The sequence below is a fragment of the Thunnus maccoyii genome, chromosome 8 (genome assembly GCF_910596095.1).
Source record: "Thunnus maccoyii chromosome 8, fThuMac1.1, whole genome shotgun sequence".
NCBI lineage: Eukaryota > Metazoa > Chordata > Actinopteri > Scombriformes > Scombridae > Thunnus > Thunnus maccoyii.
Genome location: NC_056540.1, coordinates 24,785,506 through 24,811,495, shown reverse-complemented (window position 1 = coordinate 24,811,495; position 25,990 = coordinate 24,785,506). Strand labels below are relative to the sequence as shown.

Below are 25,990 nucleotides of genomic sequence, written 5' to 3'. Positions count from 1 at the left end.
GGGAAAGTTTATAGTGTTTCTCTGAAGAAGATACGGGACGAGTGAAAGTTTGTGGAGCCCCCTCACTCTCTTTTCTGGTGACATCAACACAGAGAGAAAGAGAGAGAGAGAGAGAGAGAGAGGGAGGGAGGGAGGGAGAAGGCTAGAGATAGAGAGAGGATTTTTGGGGGAGACCTAAGTACAAATCTGTTTGCCTCTCTCACTCGCACAACCTCCAGGCGTACCAGTCTGTGTTGCGCGTCTGCCCTCTTAACTTTTTTTTTTTTTTTCCTGATTACAACTCCTCTGCAACTCTCACTTTTTTATCCCCTGGCAGCGGAGGGATGTTCCCTGGAAAGAGGTTACACCCCAGCTGAACATTTTCACCTTGGAAAGTTTAGGAATCAGGCTGATAAGTTCTCGGAGGGGTTGTGAATGGGGGGCATTTGGGGCGACTTTTACGCATCGAGCTGAGTGACGCACGGTTACTTTTTTTTTTTTTTGCTTTGGTGAGAAGAACTTTTTCTCCACAAGTGTCACATTCAAATCCCTCATCTTTCTCCATGTTTTTCCGTTTCTTCAATGGCAAAAGAGCGTTTTAAGGAGATTCTGACTGATCGAGTCTCTTGAGAGAAACTTTGGAGAACTTCTACAACAGCGAACTTAATTTTGATTCCGGCTCCTCGTTTAATTCCCATCCCCATCCCATTAAAAAAAAAAATCACAATCAAACGGTCTATTGGACTTTTTCGGGATCCTTCGACAACGTCTAATTACCCCCCACGGATTTTCAATTAATTTCAGTTTGGAAGTAATTTCAGTGGATATCATGCCTTCGACCGGGCAGAAGAAGCGGGCTGCGCTCTGCCGGATTTGGGCTCTGTTTTTCGCGTTGATTGTGTGCGCTGTGTCGGTGGATGGATGCCCACACAAGTGCAGCTGCTCCGGGTCGCATGTGGACTGCCAGGGTCTGGGTTTGAAGACGGTGCCTAAAGGAATACCGAGGAATGCCGAGCGCCTGTAGGCTAAGTTTGATTTCATCACAGTCTTCCTATTGTTCTGTCATTATCTATCCTGAACATCATCATAGTGTGTCCTGTGATCTTATTGTGCGCTTTGATTTTCCTTTAATATGAATTTTGTGGCATATACATGGAAAACTCAACATGTTGGTTGGCTGTCTTGTCAGGGTTACCTACATTTTCAGAGATGATGGAGAACGCTAGAAGTGCTGAAACACAACATTTCAAACTAACTACTGTAGAAACTTCTGAATGAAAACTTCTTTATTTGATCTTTTATAGTAATTTTGTTGTGAAGGAGTACTATCGTTGCATCCATGTGCTTGAGTGATAAATTGAACCGCTTTTCGACTCTGACCCGGAGTCAATCAATACAAGTCAAACACTTCTGACAGAAACCTTCATTAATGGTTTTATTTGACATTTAAAGACCTTGTCCTCCTTTTGGTTAACCTTATTGGTTCACAATTCTGAGGAAGTTTGATATTTTTTGTTGCATTCACTTGACATAGAAAGAAACTTTTCTGCTAATATGTATAAAGTAAAACTGGGTGTTCAACCTTTTAGAGACATGTATTCTTGACAAACTGGGAATAAAAATACTCATCACCTATAATACGCTAAACAAGAGATAGTTTCCTGGGGAAAGTTAAGTATACCTCCTGGCTGCAAGCATATGTTGCCACTTTGATTACACAGTGATAAACTGAATAGATGGTGGACATGAAACTGCCCTAAAATGCATTAGTCAACCCCAATGAATGGAAAAAGGTTGAAAATAGTCCTGAAGCAGCTTTTAGAGAGTAGCTATTTAAGTTTTTTTTTAAAACAGGTCAAATGAAAGGTGAGAAGAGGCAGTGAGGTCTTTAAATCTTTTTATATTCCTCTGTGCTCTCTGTAAGAGTTTCCAAAGTTTTTCACAGTTTTCACAGCTTTTCTAAACTGGACTGGATCCCCAGTGATTGGCTTAAAAGTCATATACAAAGATTTCACTCCTAAATTATTAGTTCCAGAGCTTTTGCAACCTGGTGACAGTTAGCGTAGAAATGATATTCATCCCTAAAGGCAGAGACGGACCCCTGACAGCCGCCGCTGCCACCTCCAGCCTGATCTTGACACGTATACACCCCCACAGCCACACACATGCACTCGCAAACACACACCTATGCTGTTAAGGTATGGAAGTGATTATGCATGATAACGGAGCAGCCAAAAGCCCCGCAGGGGATCAACAACAGACCCAACCCTGAGACAACAAACACAATCAGTAGGCTGCAGCGGGAAGTGGGGGGCATGTGTGTGTGTGTGTAGTACTGGTGGATATGAAGGTATGATTTGTATGTGTGCTTTTGCATATGTGTGTTTACATGTATGTCTTTGTGTTTTTGTGTCTGCATGTTTGTGCTGACGTGTGTGATTGTGTTTCTTGCATGTGTACGTGTGAGTGTGAACAACGAACCCCATACCTCTTCCATCCCACAGGGCTGTTGTGACCTCCCAAGACCTGTTGGCTTTTACACAGCAATCCCCCGAAGACATTTATACCCTAGGAAAATAAATAATTAGAGCGGGCTGTGATGGGGAGGTGGGATAAGGGGGTCCCTTGCTTCTCACTGGGGTCCCCGGGGTGGAATATTTGGGGTAGCAGCGCCCCCTCCCACTGCCTTCACTCTAGAAACTATGTGTTTATGTTTCCCTGATTTATCCAGGTCAGTGTTTCAGCTGTGACTTTGGCCAAGAGTTGCTCTTTTCCTCCCTCTTTCTCCCCCTCTCTGCCTGTCCTCATCTCTCTTTCTCTCTGCAGATATATTTTAGGGAGTTTGAGATGGGAAACATTAAAATGGATGAGATTCCAGTTACAGTTAAGGTTACGGCAGATGGGGAAACTTTTAGGAAAGAGACATGAGCGTTATTGCCCTGAGCAGGGAATTGGGTTTGACATCTAGGATAAAATCCATGTGGACGACAAATCTTAGACACCAAGTGTAACATTTGTTGAATTATTTGTTTTTAAAATAGCTAATTTGGTTCATACATGTCCAAGGTTATCTGATAGATTTATTGTGATCTTTGCCTGACTTGAGCATTTAACATCTCAGAGGTTATTAAGATCCATTGTGTAAAAGTGTTTCATGGTGACCCTTAAAAAATATTGTATTTATTAATGATTCTATGACAGTGTCAGTTTTTTCAGATGAGTAGTTCACTGTAGTGGCCTAAGGGAGGGGAAACAGATACATGTTGTCTCAAAAAATTCATAAAATGATAATTTCCTAACCACCAATAGGATGGAAAAATGTATTGTTCCCTCCAACACAGAGGATGGGAACCAGAGTCTGCTTGGATTGACAAGCATTACAATGAAACATCAAAAGCTTCAAATCACTATTGCACAATAATCCACCACTCTGTGGTGTCAGACTGTATGATCAATATGTTCCAAACACTCTAATTTTGGCCAAAATACACAGTTTCTAATGTGGTTAGCTGTTTGTCACAGGCGACTCTGTTTACTTATGTTTACAAATGAAAAACAGGACAATACACTGATGTTTTGTGGTTCTACACATATGTATATATGTGATACACCTTGCATTTTTGTCCCACTTCAGTTAGTTTTAGTTCTCTGCTAACTGAAAAAGCACAAGCTTGTTTCGAGACTAACTATTTAGACTCAAATGTCTAAGCAATCACATAAGGACAAACCCATAGAGAGAAAGACATAATTGTCTCCACCACACCAGAATGCAATGCAATAAGACCGCAAGACGTGTGGCGCTTGAGTAAGGGGCACGACTCTCACTTATCTTGAGTGGAAAATCTCTTTTGGCTACTACTCTACTGCTCTCCTTATCACTGTTTCAACCCATATGTACAGAGAGGAAGTTACTGAAAACAAATGTAGAAAATCCCTATTGTAAGTGTAAGTACATGAAATCTGCTACAACAAAAAAAAAGAATAAGACTTGATGATGAAATACCTCCTGGATAAACTGAAATGTAACACTGAAAAAGTATGCAAAGCACCAGGAAAGTTAGTCCCTACTCTCTTTATTAAATACAGTATATAACGTCCAATTGTTTTATAACGTTGAAATGTTTTCTTCACTATTGTAAATGGAGCATTTGGAAAGGTTAACAAGAGAAAAACAGTGGTGGCCTCAATCATTCACTCAGCACACACACACACACACATGCACTCGTAGGCAGTCTCGCGGATTACCTCAGGCCAGTCAATTCCATAATGTCCTCCTTGGGAAGCCACTTGAGACCTCATTTGCATCTAATTTGAGTGGAGGGTTTTGGGAGGGAGGCTTAACAGGCTTAACAAGGCTGAGTAAAATGAATTGGAAAGCAGGGATGGCTTTTCTCTCCCGGGTCCAATCACACCTGCCCTACAGGGACCGCATAGACACACACACACAAACACAGACACACACACACACACCCCCTGAAGTGTTGATTTTTAGAGCTGCGAATTCCATACTTTTGCCCCTACTGCTGTGAAATGTAGAGAAATTCAAGGCTGTAAACTCTAGAGGGGGTCTTCAGTTGGTTGAGCTGCAATCAAGAGATGTTTGTGTTATAGAACGAGAGTGTGTGTGTGTGATTACATGTCTATAAATGTGTGTTGCTTGTTACATGAGGATGTATGTGATATGTATGATCTTTACATATATGCACTGTATGTGAGTCTGTGTGTGGTTGAATGAGTTCACTGCTGGAAGTTGCCTGAGCCAACTTTACACAAACTAATTCTGATTTTAACTGCCTTTTATTCTTTTTTTATTTTTCTGTTCCCTCGCTAACGGCACTTTGAGAAAGTTTTGGCAGGTTTTTTACAAGCAACACCTTCTCTGCTTTCTCAAGCCTCATCTGGCACTTTCTCTATGTCTTTCTATTTATTTCCCTTCCTAACTCTTCATCTCTTCCCCGACTTTGTTTCTCTTTCTTACGTCTCTCGCTCTTTCTCCCCATCCCTCTACTTTCCTTTTTTTCTCCATCTGTTACCTTCCACTGTTTTTTTTTCTTTCTCAACTTTACCTCACTCTCTACCTTCTTTTCTACCCTCTCTCCCTTGCCTCCTCCCTGCCTCTCTCCACCACTCTCTCTCTAACGTCCCCCTCCAACACACACACACATACATACACACACATACACACACACCTTCAGTTTGCCAGCAGCATCTCTCCAGTAGAGTTTTCACAGCTCCCATTTCCCCTCTGCTTGCCAACCTACCACGGTGCGCACAACACTAGAATCTTACTGCTGTGTGGACACACATGCACACACGTTCCAGCCTTTGCTTCTGGCTCTTATCAAAACTTGGTGTTGATTGGTCAATGAGCGATGTAACCACCACACCCTCAGCTATGAAACGGCATTCCATGGTGGGACTGGAATCTTTGTGTGTGTGTGTGTGTGTGTGTGTGTATGATCTTTGAATATTTTGGTGCCAACCTGTGCATGAAGGAGGATAATTAATTTATGTTGACACAGGTCTTGTTCTCTGAATGAATTAATTTGATTGGATCAAGAACAGTCTGTAATCTCTGACGTACTTTGATGTTCACTTAAGTTTTGGACCTGCTCCTTTCAGTTGCCTGAAGTCAGAACAAACAATATTGTGTTGTATACAACTGTTAGCCACCACTAAGCTGTATGATAAGACAGAGATATATTCCAACTGTTTTGATGATTCCCATGAATCTCAGCAGACCATTGGTACTTTGCCAGCTTTTGTGGGAACCAGGGAGCTAATTAGTGATGTATTTTGGTGCAGTATTTCTGTATATATACACTATTTTGAGGAAAGTCTCAGTCAGAAGACATGCTGACTTGGTAACTGTTGAATAAAAGCCATCATTCACTGAAGAGTGTCCTTTACTGTTACATGGGTACGATGGTGATGCATCTTAAGAGCGGCCGAGTGTTACTGCAATAGCAGACAAGTCTAAACTAAGAAGTAAAAACCACAATGAGCTTGCTGTTCTCAAGCAGCCTCTTAATGTCACGCCTATCATCTGTGGCCATCTCGTGGTAAGCATTTTGTGCCCTTCCAACTATGTTTGATTCAGTTATGGTATGCCAAATGGCACAAATAAGGGTAACCAATATTTAGGCTCCAGCTCTAGGTCAGTGGGTGATATTCTCTTCCCCAAGTTTCTCCAGCATGTGGGCACTTGACCTTTCTATATAATGACTCTCACTCTGCCAAAGAGGCAGCCAGCTGGCACTGACGGTGGGCACTGCCCTTCTGGGAAATGGCAGGATGCACATGTACACACAAACAGGGAAGGAGTTGTACACACCCACTGGCATATGTATAGAAAATAAGGCACACATATTCAGACGTACAAGTGCACATTTCAAACTTTGCATGAATGTGCACATAGTTGTACTGCACTTGTGAGGACCCACATTGACATCATGTATTCCTAACCCCTATCCCTAACCTTGACTATCACAACTGTGCCAAACCTCAACCCAACCCAATCTAATTCTAAACTTAACCCTCGGAAAATTTTAGTTTCTACCAACTTGAGTCCTGTTTTTACAGTTTGGACATCATTCTATCACTTATGATAACATTGTACTATTTACATTAGATTACACTGTATCACATTCATTGCTGAGATCTGGGAACATCAGTACAACAAAGGATGAGAAACAAGATGATCAGATTTTAGATTATAAACAAGCGTGGGACAGGGACACTGTCTGCATGCACAAGCACTGACAGTATGATTGGTCAAAGTTTCATGACAAAGAAGGACTCAACTGTGATGGATGTTAGCAGTTAGGGTGACTAACCATCATTTTCATTATTGATTAATCCACAGATTATTTTCTTCATTGTTTGGTTTATAAAATGTCAGAAAATTTGTAAAAGTTGTATTTAAATAGTTTGCTTTTTCTGATTAACAGTCCAAACCCCGAATTATCAATTTACTACATAAGACAGAGAAGCTGGATCTAGGATCTAGGTGTTTGGTGTTTTATGCTTGAAAAATAACTTGAATAATTAATCAATTAGCCAAAAAGTTGCCAAATAATTTTCTGTCGATCGACTAACCAATTAATCAACCATTTGTGTCAGCTCTGTTTGTAGTGAACAACTTGACCGATTACTGTATTTCACTGTTTGCCTTCATTTCCTGTCCAAAATAGGTTTTGCTAACCTGGGAGTTAGTTTAAAACCTTTATGATTGTCTGACTGCTCTTTTTAGAGATGTTGCCACATAATCAGATCACAGTAATCAACACGGTGTGCACATTGTTAATATTGCAGATAGGAATGATATCCAAAACTACTAAAGTAGACCCAGGCTTAGCCATAAATATCCTGACTCTCAAGGTCTAACAATTGGTCCTCACAAAGACCGTAGCACTCACACACACACACATGTATACACACATAAAAAAAGATTAATTTATATTCCATATAAAACTACCTATACGCTACATTTATATAAACACATTAGAGAATTCATTGATGCAGCCACACACATACAGTGCACAGTCATCGTTAAGTACAGGCTCACATACACACGGACAGTGCACTCTCATGCTTTCACTGGATTAAACATGCAATTGGTTGTAGATGGAAACTTTGACATATAATGAGAGAGCGAGAGACTGTGTCACATAGAAACTACCTCGAGTCACGAATGACCTTCTGTGACTCTCTGCTAAAACAGAAGTCCTCAGACTTCATCGTACTACAACGCCAGTCACCAGTCTGGGTTTGCGTGCGTGTGAGTGTGGTGCAGTACGCTTGGGAGTCGTTTGATGTTAACAAGCTATGCCACTGTTTTGTTAGGCCACTGTCACCAAAGCAACACATTATATCCCTTCTGCAGGGACTTTCTTTCTCTCAGTGTGTGTTTCTGTGTATCCGCCCCCGCTGTACATGTGTGTGTATACGTCTTTGTGTTTATTTGTGTGCATGCAGCAGTGTATGCAGTATGTGTGGACGGTATGAGAGTGTGAGTTACACCATCATTTCTCTGTTTTAGGCCTATGTTCTGCTAAGCTCAATGTGACAGACTGTTGAGGTTGAAAGGCTATGGTGAAACCAGTCACAGGCACTGAGTGTGTGTGTGAGTGTTTCTCCATCTCTCTGTCTCTCTCATGATCTGTCTCTTATCACTCACTCTCTCTCTCAGTCTCTTATTCATCTTACCTCTCTTGTTCTCTTCACTCACTTGTTTTTTTTTTTTTTCTGACTTGGCCTATGTTAAGGAAGCAGTAGTCCTTGTTCTTGTCAAGTGGCCTCTCAGCGGCCAAATTACCCTTCAACCCCCCCCCCCCCCACCCCATTGACTTACAGTACAGCAGCAGTAAATCCAGACAAAAGCAATGCAGCTCTATAAACTCCAAAGAACTAACCAAATACAGCGCTGGTTTACAGCTCCTTTGGCTCGTGACCTTAAAAGAAAGGGATGCTTGCAGGCGACTCCCTAATGTGGTCAAGCCTGTGAGGTTAACAGTGACACCAAACTATGAATTTCCTGAGGTTGAGTGGCATTAACGTTGAATAGACAGTATGAGGGAGAAAGACATGAATTGTGACAGACGGAAAACAAAGCAAAAGATGATGGAACAAAGTCAAGAGACACAGTGCTCCCATTAGTTTTAACTAAATTTGCGATACTGAATGCAAAAGATGCATTAACATGACAGAGATTTAAGAAGAAACAGAATAGAGAAATGATAGAAAGATGAAGACAGATGTAAAGCAGAGAGAGAAACACACACACACACACACACACACACACAGTGTGAAAATGAGAAGCAGTTGGGCAGGAAGTCAGGTGAAGATGAGAAGATAGGAGTTGTATTGTGCATCATTGAGACAGGATTCCCCTTTATGGAGTGAAAGTGAGTGTCCTTCAGTCTGCAGTCTGCTGTAGGGAAAATATTTTACTGACTAATAGCTCCTTTATCACCAGTGTCCCTGCTTCTCTTCCTCTCTCGTCGCCTCTTACCTTTCCTCTCTTCTTCTGGGAAAGAAGTTCTCATAGCCTTTGTTTAGTTTCTCTTAGCATTGTTATCATTCTAGACTGGAACACTGCTGCACAACTAGTCAGTAACTTCTTCCCCATCGTGACAAATGTGGGGTGAGGAACCCTGGCCAGCTAAAATGTTAAATGTCAGAATGTTTCTGAGAAATACACATAGCCCTACACGAGAAACAATCTCCCCAACAGTGGGATCACTGTCTTATGGTAACAAAGCCATTCACACCAGACAAACCTTTGTCTTCCAAACAAGATTTACTTCAGTGGTGTTGGCAAATGTTTGCTCTTGCTGTGTAAATTCTACCGAGGCTGAATTTGATGGCTGTCTGTGAACACGTTACACACTTGCAGGTGGTACGTAACCAAGCTTGAATGATTTGATTTTCTTTTTATTGAAATTAATTTATCACTGGCAAAGTTGAGTTTAGATTAATAATAGCATTATTTGTGTGCAAAACAGAGTTCATGTAGGTTCGTATTTTCTTGGACAAGACACAAGGGAAAACTTGTTCTCATTTGTACATGTGCCCTCTTAGGGGCAGGATTGTAGAAATTTCAAGAGACTTGAGTCATAACGGTTCAATTCAGGATCAGTTTGAACTCAAAAAACTTTTGAAGAAACCTTTTGTTTTCCATTTAAATGCTACAAATATTTATTATAAACCTGGTGGTGAAATACTGAATCTTTAACTGTCTATGTTTGGCATGGAAATATTAAGATTAATGGTGATTGGTACGAGTGTTTAAATAACCTGCGAAGGACATGACCTCTCTGTCCTCAAAGGTAGCTTCAACTGAGGCCCTCTTGTGACTGTGTGTCTGTATTCGCTCATTCTGCTGTGTTCTCGTGCCTTTTGTCGTGTGTGTGTGCCCAAATACTCCTAGTGATGATTGCTGTGTATCCCAGAGAAAGTTCTGTAATAGGAGAGAGTTCACTACCTATTAGCATCACTATGACAGAGATTCAAAACAGCAGTAAACGGTCGCACGGGAGACCAAATGTTCCACAAACCCCCCAAAATTTTCCAAAACTTGTACACTCTCGTAAACTCTTGTAGACAATACATGGCCTGCAAATGTGGACATAATGTTTCTTTCTTTTGAATGTTTTACATGATTATATTGTTTGATGTAAAACTTTGCATACATGTGACATATAGTCTTTAATACGGTCATTTAAAACATGTAATTTCATGCTCTACTTGACTTAGTCAAGGTTTTTTCCTGTAAAGATGGGTTCTTCCAGTGACTTTGATCCTTAGATATATAAACTGCAACTGAAAAGTTTAATTAGTTTAGTTTAGATGATACATTATAGAGATTTAGCAGCAAAATGTGATGCTTTTGTCTTCTGATTGATGAGGCTAAGCTACTTCCTCACTCCGTAATGATATTTTCCTTTTGCCTTTCAAGCAACTTCATATCAAGTGATATTACAATTAGTGTGAGCAGTTATTGTTAAATGTCACATCCCAAACACTTGAACTGGATAAATTACAGCTAAACTGAAGACTAATTTTGAAGCAGCTTGACATCTGCCCCCTGCCTCTAGTGACAGACACACTATAGAGCGTGGAGTTCAGAGGAAAAGGAAGAGGGCAATTAGGATTCTTTGGGTAACAGGGAGATTTAGAGAGCGAAATTGAGCATACCTATCTTAGAGAGAGAAGGATGGAGAGCAAGAAAGGAGGAATGAGAAAGTGAAGCGGTACAAGAGCTTTGTGGAAAATAACAGGAGATTAGGACAGGAAGTGAATGCATTTGGAAATGAAGCGGAGAACAACAAACGATGAAAGGGAAAGGATGGAGGGAGAGAGAGAGATAAGGATGCAGGGTGCAATAGACTGAGAGAAAAAGAGAGATAGTGGAAAGAGGAAATGTCACCGTGTCAGAGACCGACAGAAAGAGAAAGAACATAGAGAGGAAACTGTTCGCGGTAGTTTCTCGTTATTCCTCATTGTTCCAGATAGAGGAAAGGGCATAGGTCAAGAAAACGAAAACAAGACAAATTGAGACAGGGGGACAAGGAGAGAAAGAGAAACACAACTGACTAGCCAGCAACCCAACATGTCAACATTTTTACTCATGTATTCTCTTAATATTTCATGGTTTACCACAGTAGCCGTCAGTCCAACTTTTTATTCCATTGAGCTCTTGGGAGTCTTTGTCACCTGATCTGTCATTTGTTTAACATTCCTTTCTAATAGTTATTTCTCAGTTTTTTCTCAGTCTCTGTGGTGTAGCCAACCAATAAAGCTGTATTTTAACTGAATCAGCCCCCTACACACTGTACGTGCGTGTGTAAAGTCAACCAGTTTGCTGGCCCAAGGCAGCCAGACTGTAAGGTTCACTGGTTTCAGTAGTCTGGGGTGAAATGTGGTGAAGAGCTGTCTGTGCCTTTGTGTGTGTGTGTGTGTGTGTGTGTGTGTATGTGTGTTGTATGGTGTATTAATTCCCTGAACACCTGCTGTTTGCATTCTTGCCTTATCCCCTTGTCGCAAACACACACACACACACACGTACGCCTTGCATCTGCCTGTAATGGAAACAAACAATGGTTAGGGCTTTGTACTAAAGCCACTCGTTAGTTGTCTGACTGCCAGCTGGTCAGTTAAATTTAAAGCTAAGTTAAGCTTTACTGCTGGGTGGGGTAGACATCCAAGCTTCGGCAGACCAGGTGCATAAAAATGGCTGCCTCACTCGCTTGATGTCATTCACAACCTCTGCGATACTAATTTTGCATTACCAGACCTTTCATTCTAATTATATTGGCTATTTTATTCATTTAATTTGAGGTTAACCATTTATGCTCTGAATCATAAATATATTGGTTTGAGGTATAAAGGCAGCCCACTGTGTCTGTGCCCGTTTTGAACCAACTTTTATACGTTGATTTCTCCAGAGTTTCTGTTGTGAAGTCTGATGAGTGAGATTATCTGAGTCCTGCTTCCAAACTTGGAAGAATGACCATACCAACTTCTGCAAAAGTACTGTAGGTTGTGCATTTTTTAAGTTTTGAGATATTTTACATCTTAATTTAAATGGCGGGTCCATTATTATTATTATTATTATTTTTTTTAGGTTTTTATGTCATTCTGTAGCTTCCCAGTAGTGTTCCATATGTATTCAAATCTGAAAATCAAGTTGTTCAAAGTACGTTTTAGCATCAAAATGCCATTTTACAAGGCCCTTCTAAAAACTTTTGCCTATGTTACCTGACGTAGGTTTCTGCATGATGCATTGCTAAGTTACATATAAACCAACATAAACCCCCCTCTCCCACCTATCCATGTCAGTCATAGAGACTGAGCACTCACTGTTGCTGCTACTCTGCTAAACAGCGTCAGCGCTCTAATCCACGTCACTGATTTTTGCTAACGGCTGAGTGGACGTTTCCATTTGAACAACCCGGAAAAAAACGCAGTTGGAGTTGTGCTTTAAAGGCTAATGATGGAGCATAGTGTCAGTTCAAGCAGAGGTTTGAAGTTGAGCATTCATCAGCTGATTGGTGTCAGCTGCTTTATTCATGCTTCACAATCAGTGGCTCATTCAGCTCTGTAGTACCACTAGTAGTGTTCAATCATATTCATGCAGATGTACAGCAGGGCCATTGTAACCTTACTGTGTGTTCAGACAGAATGCAAAGCAAATTTTACAGGCGCCACAATTGCACATAGAGTCAATGGAAAGACACAAACTTGGCCAGGGCGGTCCAAGTTGAAAATGTTTCGATTTCAGCAAAAAAACATGTGTGTATCCTTTATGGAGCTGCTTCATAAATGTACAGAGATGAGAGAGAAAGGGAGAGATACTGGAAGGAAATAATAGGAAGAGTCAAAGTATTTGGTGAAGTCTGAGTTCAGTCAGAGGCTGAATTGAACACAAATACACAGGTACATTCCCAAAGACATGGTCAGTATGTCCTTTGCTAGCTTGCTTACAGCCAACATGCTGTTAGTACATTGGCTGTTTTGGGCTGAATAAACACAAAAGGTCCAGCGCGCAAACTTGCATGTGACAACTTTTCGCCTCACGTTCTGTTTGAACACACCATGACACTTCTCACTATTACTCTTATACACTCATGTCAATGTCATTTGCAGTCACAGTTCCTTCCAAAACCCACTATTTCTCTTTAAGTACTATGTTTTTTAGTGATTTATTGATTTGAGTAAGATTTAGTGTTCATGTATATGTTAATGAGAGGGGACTAGTTCTCCCAGCAGAATTCACATTGCTGCTCTGATTTTGGTAGAGAAAGCACAGCTTTTCTCTACCAAATCAAACTGTATAACCATTTGCTATAAATGTTAAATTCATTGATGTACTGTAATCGTCTCTGACTTAAACAAAGTGATTGTCACATTCCTCATTTATGTGTCTTTGCTTTAATTCTATCCATCCATGTTTATCTATTAATAATCTTCAATTGTCAGGAGAATGCATACACATAGCCTACTGTATACACATACTGTAAAAGCAAAGCAAATATGCACAATATACCCAAATCCATAGTATGCATCAGTAGTAGAATTTACTGTAGTACTACGAGTAGTAGCCTAATGTCTATCTAAAAAATATGAGTGATGATAAGAAAAATACTGATTACTTTACCCAGCTCTTTATTTCCCAATAAATCACTACCAATTGGTGTGCTTTTCATTTGACAAATTTATCATTTAATTTCACACCATATCTCATTTTGCTTTGGCAGTGGCCTTGACTTCCTCAGTTCTTAGGCTGTCATGTTAGATAGGCAAAGCCATCGCTTTCCACCTGGCCCTGTATCCTCAGTGTTTGTTTGACTTCAGAGCAGTTTCCCTGGTGAGAGAGCAGAATTTTCCACTGTGAACAAGAGAAAGATGGAGATAAGGATAGAGAGATTAGCCGAGAAGGGAGAGAAAAAAGAGAAGGGTAGGAAAAATGTAGCCAACTGTAAAAGAGTGAAAGATTGCGATAAAAGAGGAGAGATTAGAAAGAGAAAAGCAGAGGAAAGCGAAGAAAAAGTGTTTAGTCAACTGTGAAACAGTGAAAGATAAAACATGAGAGATTGAGAGAGGGGGAGACACTGTAAAAGGGGGAGATTAGAGAGAAAAAAAAAAGTGGAGAAGAAGGCCGAGAACACGATGTGAAGGTCTGACACACTGACATTAAAGAGCAAAAACTGGGAAAGAGGAGAGATTTAAGACAGATAAGGGTCAAGAAGGAATGAAGAGATTGGAGCCAGTTGTGGAAAGATTACTATGATGAGACTGAGAGCAGGTGGAGAGAGGTGGAGGTAGAGTGATGGGAAATGTTTGGATGCTACCTCAGAATCACTCAAAAGTGAGTGGATACTTGACATGACAAATCACTTTCCTTCATCATGGAAGCAGCTCTTTCCCCCAAGCTGAAAATGGTAAATCAATGCTGTATTGAATTTTTTTCACCATGTCTAAGAAGGCTTACCAAGCTGCCTCACTTTCCAAGGAAACAGAAATTACAAGCATACTGAAAGCCTGTGACAAGAACCAGCAGCATCTAGTCTGGATGATACCAAAGTGGCTTGCTGTCAAAGACTTATCCGGTCTCTTGAATGCAATGGATGAGAATCAACATCAACACAAATTTCCTATCTGGTATCTGCAATTTTGCATTCTTTTGTTACTTGTATCTCTTGTTGATGAGGGCTCATGTATGATTACATACACAGCTCCGACATTTTCAACAAGTCTTCCAAATTAAACAATGAAATTATGGGGCAACTGTGGCTCAGCGGGTAGAGCGGGTCGTCAACCAATCAGAAGGTCGGCGGTTTGATCCCAGACTCATCCTTTCTGCATGTTGAAGTGTCCTTTGGCGAGACACTGAACCTCAAATTGCTCCTGATGTTTGCACCAGCACCTTGCATAGTAGCTTGCTGCCATCTGTGTGTGTGTGTTTGTGTCTTTGGATAAAAGTGCTATATAAATGCAGCCATTTACCATTCAAAATTAGTTGTTGGTTCATGCCCTCTGGAATGACACATATAGTAAGTGTTTTCTGATCAGACGCCACCGTCGTCCGGATGCCATCAACGCCACCATTGACACTGCATAAACCTAGCCATTGGTTAGGTTTATGCACAAAAACAACTTGGTTAGGGTAAGGGAAATATCATGGTTTTGGTTGAAATAATTGCCTTCGCTGTCATGTTTATAATAAAAAACACTTGGTTACGGTTAGAGAACAACTTGGTTAAAAGAAACTGTCTTTGTTGACCCAACCATACACTTTGACCTCCTCGCTGTCATTATTACTATGGCTGCTTGAGGGGGTTTGGCACTTGAGTCTATACAAATATTGTTTTTGGGCACATTCTCAAAATGTTCATTTCAATCTGATATGTTTTAATTGTATATGTACTAGAATGATCATTTCAGAATCTGTCATTGACAAATTGTGAAACTTTTAAGAATTTTAGGGCATTATATGGCTTTATTAGATAGTTGACAAGAAATGAGGCGGGAGTGAGATGGTGAATGACATGCAACAAAGCTCACTGGCTGGTCCTGAACCAGGGACTTGTGATTACACGGGCAGCCCTTTAGGCGCAGCTACAGATTGTAAAACTTTACTTGTTTAAAAAGTGGGAAAGTGGTTAGCTCCATTATTGCCCTCTGGTGCATGAAAATATATTAGGGCAAGTAAAACTCTGGCCTACTGATTCTTAAACCTACTTTATTCGATTTTAACCACTTATGGGCTGTGCAAAAGCTGAAAACACAACACTGACTTAGTATCACCTTATAAGGTCGTTATGGCGAGTATATTAACAGTAGTCTGCTTACAGAACTGACACAGAGCAACATTAGCATTGGTTTAGCCCCATGGTGAATGTAAGTCTCATATTCACGGTCCTTTTAGCACTGCTTTGGTCTCCATAAACCCCTGTAGAAAATATGTGGAACGTTAGCTGCTAAATGCTCCACTGTGTTCATGAACTTTAGCTGCTAACTTCATCTGGCTACCGTATTTGGTGCTGAACTTTTTATTGGAAAACTGTTGCCTTCTGTGTCTGGAAACAGTGCCGATGAGAGCAAAAACAGTAAAGTTGCTGGCCGGAAAACATGGTGAAACCAATGAGCTAAAAAGATGTTAAAATGCTTTGTAGAGCTGCAGAGCTGCGTGATAATTCTCTGTGGGTTTGTCACTTCAGGGGACCCTTTTTACATATGAACACGCATAAACATTTGATCCATTGTTAGTATAAAATTATAGATTTGTGCTGCTTTAAGGTTCACCAATGCACCACTGTAAATCTTTTAGAGGTTTTATATCCTTCTCTTCTCTTCTCTTCTCTTCTCTTCTCTTCTCTTCTCTTCTCTTCTCTTCTCCTCTTTTTCTCATATCAAGGATCCTCAAATAGAAACCTTACTTGACTGGGATCTCATTCTGAGAACTTATTTGTTGTTGGTTATGATTTAGTCCAGCTTTCCATCACTGTCGCTGCTCTAGTGGGTGGGAATCTTTGATCACAAGAGTCGTTTTATGAGATCTCCCATTGTATCAGCTTAGATATATTGGAACTACTACCTTGGAGCTCTTTAGAGGACCCCTGGTGGACCCAGGACCCCATTTTGGGCTTTGGGAAGCGCAGCCCTCCCTGTCTCAAGCTGTGGTATGGCTCTTATTAGTGGTCCTTGCCATGGCAGCTTGGGGAAACCTTTTGAAACCTAATATGGTCTTCAATCAGATTTATAAATGTTTAGGTGTATTATGAAAAACACACACGCGGGCTGCCTTGGCAAAACCAGACTCTGTTTATATGTATGTGTGAGTGTGTGTGTGAGGGAAAGAGAGTTGTGTGTGTGAAATAAGAGAGAAAATTGTGTGTGTTGTTGGTCTATGCTCGCTTGTGTGAGTGTGTTTTTTTTTCTTGCCCTAATTCCTCCAGTGCGACAGCGTTTCAATAAACAGCATACCCGTGTAAAGGGAACCAGTCAATACACACACACTCGGGGCCGCCAGTTCATATTGCACCCATAGTTAAAACAGATTGAATGACAGCCAGGAAACACGATACGCTTTTAAACTCTGATGATGGAAAGAGAAAATAATTTCATCCTACTTTTTTTGCGGGAAGATTTGTGCATAATTCTCTTGGTGCCTGCATGGTAGGGATGTTTGTGTGTTTTGGTTTCTGTTTGTTTGTGTTTGTATGTTTGCGTGTGTGCGTGTGCTTCCATGAATGTGTGTGGCCTCGTATGCTGTAGGGCATTCTCACGCTCTGTCATATACTACCACATTTACTAATTTGAGTGAGAACACACACATACACAGACAGAAAAGTTCACACTGACTAGATCTTCACTGATATTCATTAACTTTTAAGTTATGAAATATTTTGCTATGAAGATGCACTCAATTTTGTCACTTGTTTTAATGAAACAAGTCAGATTTATAACCTCTGTGTTTCTCTCTGTAGGGATTTGAACAGAAACAACATCACCAGAATCACTAAAGTGGACTTCTCTGGCATCAAGAACCTCAGAATTCTGTAAGTTTGTTTGTATCTTTGTTTTCTTTTTTACTTTCTTGTCAACATTCTGTGGTGAAAAAAAAAGAATGTTGCTAAAAGGTCTCAGGGATTGTCAAACCAAGTTCTTTAACAATTCAGATTACATTACATTTTTCTTTTGGTTTTAACATTCATGTCTAAAGATAATGGGCCTCATGCAAGAACATTTTTGTAATCTTATACTACCTCTTGAACTGTTTTCTGTGAGGTTTGCTTGTGTTCCAAGTCAGAGAAAAGTATGAAAAAATTAGTGTATGCGACAAATTCTCTTAAATCATTGGCACGTGCCACTTAAAGGTGCAGTGTGTAAAATTTAGTGGCATCTAGCAGTGAGGCTGCAGAATGCAACCGGCTGAATACCCCTCCCCTCTCCTTCAAGCATGTAGGAGAACCTACGGTGGCTGCGAAACTCACGAAAAACATAAAAGGCCCTCTCTAGAGCCAGTGTTTGGTTTGTCCGTTCTGGGCTACTGTAGAAACATGGCGGTGAAACATGGCGGTGAAACATGGCGGCCTCTGTGGAAGAGGACCTGCCTCCTATGTAGATATAAAGGGCTCATTCTAAGGTAACGAAAACACAACGATTCCTATTTTCATGGGATTATACACTAATTAAAACATACTTATGAATATTATATTCCATTTCTGCCAAGTCCATTCCACTAGATGCCACTAAATTTTACACACTGCACCTTTAAGAGCAAATCCCGCCATAGTGGCTCTTCCATGAACCCCAATTACTTTATTGATATATATCATTTTTCTAACACTGATAAAAAGAACTTCACAAAACAATTACAAAATAAGTCTACTATTCAGTAGTAGACAAATCCTGGTCAATAGCTGACGTAAAGGGAAACTTTGGTATATTTCAACCTGGACCATGTTTTCCCATCTTTTTGTGTCTAAGTGACTAATGGGGAGAATAGTTTTTGAAATTGGTCCAGTATTGAGCGAGAGCGGCAGCAACTAAACAGGCTGCAATATAATCTGACATGCCAATAGCGCCCCGTCAATGTACGTCCATTAAAAGTGCTTGTTTTTGCCACTGACAGGCTCAGATTGTTATTATAACTGTCTGACAACATTAAAGGACCATACAGAGAAATATAACATTTTCTTTACCTTTCACTTGATCCGGTCTGTTTGTTATTGTGTCTGACCAAGTCTCGCTCAAGGAGATGTCTCGAAATCAGCTAAATATTCAGCCATGACTTTGAAAATCTTTTAGATAACTCTAAGCTACACTTTCTATACTCCACCACAACAAACTCCTGCTGACACTCCTCTCTGCAACTCTGTCATAGCTGAATATTTAGCTGGTTTCGACAACGGCTCAACTCTTGCAAGATTTCGGAATGAGATTTGTTGAGCGAGACTTGGTTAGACATCATACATTATACATTGACATTGACACTTTTTACCCAAAGGATTACATTGCAGGCCATTTAGCGGCTGCAGGCTGAAGCGCTCTCTCTCAATACTGGACCAATTTCAAAAATTGTTGTTCCCATTAGCCACTTAGACACAAAAAGATGGGAAAATATGGTTTAGTTTCCCTTTAACACAGCTGAATCAGAAACTGTCCTCACTGAAAAACAGCAGAATTATTTGTTTGTTTACTTAAATTGTCCTCTTGTATTTATGACAACAAAACTCTTGAGGTTGAGTGAAGTAATAAGTGTTCTCACTGAGATATTGCCTCCAAATGTCTTATGGGGGAGATTATGGGCTGTTTGGAGTATGAGCCATACACCCGAGTCTGTGATTTGTGTGCCATGACTTACTAATAATAAATATTTCTTACTATTATCCATGAAGACAATATCACGTTAACTTAAACCAAGTAGTTTATTTCCCTAAACTTAACTATAACCTAACTAGAGAGGTGGCAGATCAGAAAATGTTTTTGCAGCATTCATCGTTGAAGGCGCTGACAAACAACTTATTTTGTCATATAGATATGAAGTTAATTAAATTTAGGTATGAAGCTGAATCCACCAAGTTCCAGCAGGTCTTTTATGCATCTTTAACCTTCTCTTCTATTTCTTGTTGTGACCTGTATTTGTTTCTTTACAAGGAATCCCATTAAAAAAGCCATGCTGGAGCAATTAGGCAAATGCTATATTTACCTAATAGGCCTGTATATAGCTATAGGGGAAACAAGTCTCTATAAAATACAGTTTCCCATCCTAATGAGGGATTTCAGGGCAGGAGAGAATGCAAGTGTTATCCAAGGAGTCAAATTTTGTAATTACTGAATATTTACGAGGTTAAATAATAGAGTAATAGTGAGCTGACATGCCAGTTACAAGCAGCAAGACTCCCATTTACTAAACAAGCAACTCAACAACAAGATGTTGAACTGATGTGGATGTGTTGATATGCAGAGATGGAACTGGTGCAACATCTGGATGATTGTTAGCAAGAAATTATGACTCACTGTTTATATGAAGCAGCGAAAGGAAACATAATGAAAGTCAAAGTTGACAATTGTCCCTCATGTTTTTCTGAGCCACAGTTATGGAATTTTCACGTTGCGCAATACTTGGACATCCAGAAATGTCAGAATGTCTTTGAAAATCAGGAAATAACAAAAAACCTTTGAGATGCCTCAAAGCCGCACTAAGGAAATGTGTATAAATATACTTTACTGACATAATTAAATCATAAAAAAATCACACTAAAATACTCAAAAATGGAATTAATTACCTCTCACTTCAGTGTAGAGCTGCCAATGTGGAGTGATGCTTCAAAGAAGTGGTGAGAACACAACATATAATATATTGAGAATAATTAAGTGTTGAATAGGATAGATGTTTTTTGGATCAGAAGACCTTCAGCTGATGCTGATGTGTGCCAAACCTGAATTAAGGTGATGTGCCATAACTGGTAATTCAAACCATCCTGGATTCTGGGGCCTCAAAAGGGGGAAAAAAACAGATGAGCCAGACTGACCACTGATCCATTTCAACCTCCAAAGGCGCTTTTTTTTCACTGAAGACTAAACATAAAACTGTCAGTTACTGGCTCAGATGTACATTAGTTCCAAATTATATCTGTATTATATTGTCTGCCTTTGTGCATGTCTAATCTATCATCTTTGATTTAAAAAAAAAGTAAATGAGGCGCTAAAGTCATTGCTGATGTTACACTTGCTTATCTTGCTCGTCATATCTAAATGGCTGTACTTGAGTGTGACTCCTTGTCTCCTCTCAGCTGTCCTAATTGACTTCAAGGGCTCTCTAACTCTTCTGCCTGCAAATTTGAGTGTGCGTCTGTGTGTGTATTTGTGTGTGTGTGTGTGTGTGTGTGTGTGTGTGTGTATGTGAGGGCTGTAATAACTATAATCACCGCTGGCTGCATGCAGCTTCCCTCCTCACTGTGCTTTAACCAGACCAGCAGATAAAAATACACTCCCAGCGCAAACTACGCTGAGGAGTGGAAATAAGTTTATGCATGTGTGTGTTTGCATTTGTAAGCACATTTGCTTGAGTATAACTATACTTGTGAGGACCATGATGACTTTCGGAGCTCATGTCAGTTAATGTTTCACCTTTTGTATATGTGTTTGTGTGTTTGAGACAGAGAGAGCTTCATTTGTGTACATCTTGTATATGTGAAACAAAGGGCGAGAAAGACCAATGAAAGAGACCGTGCGTGTGAATTGTGTGTGTGTGTGTGTGTGTGTGTGTGTTTGTGTGTGTGAGTTTGTGTGTGGTGGACCAGTAGCTTGTTTCATGTGGTTGGTGATAAACTGCTGTGACATTTCCCCACTCTAAATCTCTTAAAAATGGGGAGGAGATTGCTTGGGAAAGAAGAGATAGTCTGAGAAAGTACACACTCTCCCTCACACACACACACACATACAGTTGCACACACACACATTGCTGCATATGTATGTATGCATGTATGTATCAAGTGATGAAAAAAAGCACCCAAGACTACACAGAACATAGTCTTTTGCCCTTATCTGTGATCATGTAGGTATAACTGTGACTTTATCAGACCCCCCCACCTCCCCCAACCCCCTCGCTCTCTCTCTCTCTCACACACACACACAGACACACACACACACACACACACACACACACACACAAAAATGCCTAGTTTGGGGATTTCTGGTCATTTAAGCCGTATATGCATCTCATGGGAAAACTTTGTATGTAGTTTAACATAAGTCTAACATTCTTCCCACAGAAGGCTAATACATAGCTGCAGAAAAAAAAAAGTCTTAATGGGAATGCTTACATACAAATAAACTTGTAATTACTGATAATATGTTCTGTGGAAATACTTGACTCTCTTTACAAATATTCTGACCTCAGTTAAACACAAGCACAAAACTTAAACAACGTGATTTTGTCATATCAGATGTATCTTCGACTTCTAAATGATCTGATCTGTGTGTGAAAACCTCTCTCTCTCTCTCTCTCTCTCTCTCTCTATATATATATATATATAGTCTTCAAATTTAAATCAGACTTCTTGCTGTAATCTGATTAAACTCTTTTTTTTTATCCAAAAACATGTAATCCAATGCAGCAATCTCCTTAATCTGAGTGGTCAGACCGTCTTGCTGTAATCACTGAACTGACACAGCTTGTCTCTGCATGCATACTGCATGCGCAACATTTAGCGTAATATCTTTGGCAGCCTCACATGGCAAGATTTCTTCCAGATTGTGGCGAAATTGAGTAATTCCAAACAAATTTAGATGTAGGTGAAAACTTGTGCTTGATATTGAACATTTGGCCCCGGTGAAGATAATGTGGTTTCACTCATTGTGTGTAAGCAACAAGTGAGTTAAGTTAATATTCCCCGAAGTATTTCCTTATTTCCTTCAGAGGCCGAGTGCTCCGAGTTTGCCATAAGGTAGCGTGACATTCGTGCTTTTTATAACGGTTGCTGAGACTTTTTAATATGGTTGAATGAAGGAGCCATTAGACACACCAGGCCCCACACACATGAAATCAATACATTTTTTTCTCTGTTTCCACCATCTCTCTCTCTCTCTCTCTGTCGATGACTAATGCCTGATACAGACCAATATAAAAACAATACCTCATCCGAGCAATATGCCAGCGCTGACTCCCCGCACCATGTGTTTGGCCTGGGATCCCTTACATTTCTAAACTTCATTCAATAAATCAGCATGTGGTTGATCTCTCATTTGGACAAATACACTCTCATGGTTACTCAAAGTTATATCTTGATTTAGCTCACTCCAGAGTTTAAGATAATGCTTTTTTTTTTAAAATCAAGATGGAGAAAATAGGAAACACTGGAATAAACATGCTGGATTCATGGTGGCTAGACTGTAAATTATGACTGATGGGATGGAGTCAGGACTTTGCATATATTTTCATGTGTGTTTGGGTTCGCTCGCTACTAGTGCGTAACTTATACTTGTACTCATATTTACACATATATCAGACATCGTACGCAAGTGCTGGTGTGTTTGTCCATGTCTCCTCTGTATGTATTTATGCCTGTCATTGTGTGTTTGTGTGTGTAAGGGTGATTGAGTTCTTTCAGCTAAGTGTTTTGACAAGTCTTTTGTAGCACTTGTGTGAGTGTTTTTGTGTGCAAACCAGATTAAGCATGCTGGATGTACACAGCTGATTATTTTCATTTTTTAATGGTTTGTCACCAAACAGTTTTGCTGATTTTTTAAAAACTAAACTACCCCCCTCCAACAAAAAAAACAAAAACAAAACAAAACAAAAAGCTGCATGTCTGAGTCTGTTATCCTTCAGCCAAGTGCATGTTTCCTATATGAGTCTAATACGATGTCTATGTGTGTGTGTGTTTGCACGTGTGTTTGTGTAATGTGCAATGAGCTGGTATGACAGACCACGGATTAATGGCTATAATACAGCTGCATGTCTAAACATTTTCTTTGAAAGAATATTTAAAGGGAGGTCATGCCAAAACAATTCAAAGTCCACATGGCAGGCCAGACAACGTCTCTTTTTGAGACGGCTTCTTTAGTCTTCTTTGGCTCTGTCTATCTTTTTTTTTTTTCTCTCTCACTCAATCCATCTTGTCATTCATGGTCTCTTTGTCTTTGCATCTCTGTTTCCTCTCCTTCTCTGCCTGATCCTTCCTCTCTTCTCCTTACCCTTCACTTCCTCCCTCCTCTCTTCCTCCGCCTCTCACATCAGACGCTCTTTTCCTCGGGTTTCTTCCTCCCCTCCTCCCTCTCAGGAGATGTCACTCTTAACATCCTCAGACAGAAAATATAAACACGCATATCTTCGGAGATGTTCTCTCTCCGTTCTCTCTGTCCCATCTGGAAAACCTTAGTTCGCCCCCAAAAACATGACAACACACACAGAGCAGAGAAGGAAGAAGAGGAATATGCATTACATTGAGATCACCAAAGGAAAGAGAGGAGAAATGGAGAAGACATCCACTGAGGGATGGAAGAGGGATAGGTTGTTAATTGTTTGTTTTGGCTCGCTCCCATTGTGACATTTGTGAAATGCTGCGTGTCTTAAACTTTTAAAACTTTCGCTTCACGCTAGATTCATCTATTCAGCGCACTGATTGCTTGTTTATACAACCAATTTTTAAAAAGTGAAAATGTCTCTCTCGATGTTTGAAATCTTTCTATTTCTCTCTGGCAAGCGGCAGATTTCTGTATTTGCACTGGCCAGAAAATGAGATGTATCTTGTGTTTCTTTGGTTTGAACTCCCAGGTTAGCCTAGAAAGCTGGCTGTGGATATGTATTCCCAACTACATGGTGGTTCCTCATTTTGATGTTTAAATTAAGTCATTTTAAAGGAGTGTGCACCACACCTTACTTTGACACTGGCCGGGATTTCTCCCGTTTCTTAACTGTCATTCCCTGCACATATAAGTCACAAATGCAAATGACACTAACTACAACTGTTGTCCCTCTCTCTTCTTCCCTCTCGCTGTCTCTCTTTATGTCCACTGCTACAGTCATCTGGAGGACAACCAAATCAGTGTTGTAGAGAGAGGAGCCTTCCAAGACCTCAGACTGCTGGAGAGACTGTAAGTACAGCATGTTGCTATCTGATATGTGTGAATAAGAGAAATAGACAGAGTGTAAGCTACACATCTCAAGCAAACTTTAGCTTTTTTTTTTTAAAAAGGATTTAATGAACCCATGAGGCTACAAATACACACAAACATAAACATCACAAAAGATGCACACTGCACATGCACATCTGCAAACAGAAATTCACACACATGCAGATATTTGACTTCCTATTGCTGATTTTAGATTTCGCCAAACACACACACACACACCTTTGACTTCCTGCTGCTGCCTGTCCATCCTGTAAAGCATGCACACACACACGCACACACACACACTGAGCGTACCTGGATGATAACCAATTCCATCCACTTTACACAACACCTTGGAATCTCCCATCGATCTTGCAGTGCAGTGCTGTGTGTGTATGTGTTTGTGTATGTGTGTGTGTGTGTGTCTGTCAGCTCACACCAAGGCTCTAGTCAACAGACTCGAGGTGTCAGTGCACAACACAACACTTCCCACACACACACCTGCACGTTTACGACTCTGTGTTGGAAGAATGACAGGCAGACAGCTCGCAGGAAGACATGCTTCCATGTTTATACTGTACAGAGTCTTTATGGTGCTGTAGCATGAGATGAAGTTCCAGACTAACACACTGTGTATTATTGAGATGTTATCTCCTAAAATAAACTAAATGAAAAGATAAACAGTTCTTATAGGTCGCTTTCAGGAGATGTAACACAACGTCTGGATGTCATATTGGACTGATGAGAACAGCATCTCTAAACTTAGGCCTTGGCTGTTTCAGCAGTGTTGAATTCACATTGCTGAGCTTTGACAGGAGCTGAGGATTTCTTCACTGATATGTTCACGTAGTTTCTCAGATACCGTAAGTTTATTAGCCATTGAATCGTAAGGCTATTTAGTTTGTCTTTCCAGAATCGCCTTCACTTCACATAATGTCATTTCCGTCGGACAATATATTGATTTGGAGATTCTTTAAGCTGTTAAAAGGAGATATCAAGTTTTACACAAGTTAGAAATAAGATGTTAAAGTGGAAATTCACCCGACACTTGGATGGAAACATAGCTGCAGACCTACAGTATGGAGTGACACAGAAAAATAAAGCAGAGAGACAAGAGCAGTTATTGCAGTTCAGGTGACGGAAAACTCCTCTAACTCTGGACAGAAACCTGAGAGTGGTTGAGTGGCAGCGACATGTGTATCTTTTCTCTAAATGGAGATCACACATCTGATAGGGGAAAGTGAGAGGTGATGGGCTGCTTTAATGTTAAAAGGCTCTATAATGCAGTGTGTCAGGAAGGGTCAGAGGTTATGAGTGAGGGGGGAAGAGGTTAGAGGGCAAAATAGTTGCGTCGAAACTCACGCAAAAGATGACATTTTATTTA

The 25,990-nt window shown here is 40.3% G+C and overlaps 1 protein-coding gene across 1 annotated transcript in view; it reads left to right on the top strand.

Moving 5' to 3' along the window:
• The first annotated feature begins 245 nt into the window (after window positions 1–245).
• The window catches only part of slit3 (slit homolog 3 (Drosophila)), a 261,998-nt gene continuing 236,253 nt past the window's right edge, over window positions 246–25,990 (top strand). The window contains exons 1-3 of the mRNA XM_042418724.1: window positions 246–999; window positions 17,472–17,543; window positions 24,517–24,588. Of these exons, the coding sequence (XP_042274658.1) occupies window positions 809–999; window positions 17,472–17,543; window positions 24,517–24,588 (335 nt within the window). The 5' untranslated portion in view covers window positions 246–808. The remainder of the gene's footprint in view (window positions 1,000–17,471; window positions 17,544–24,516; window positions 24,589–25,990) is intronic.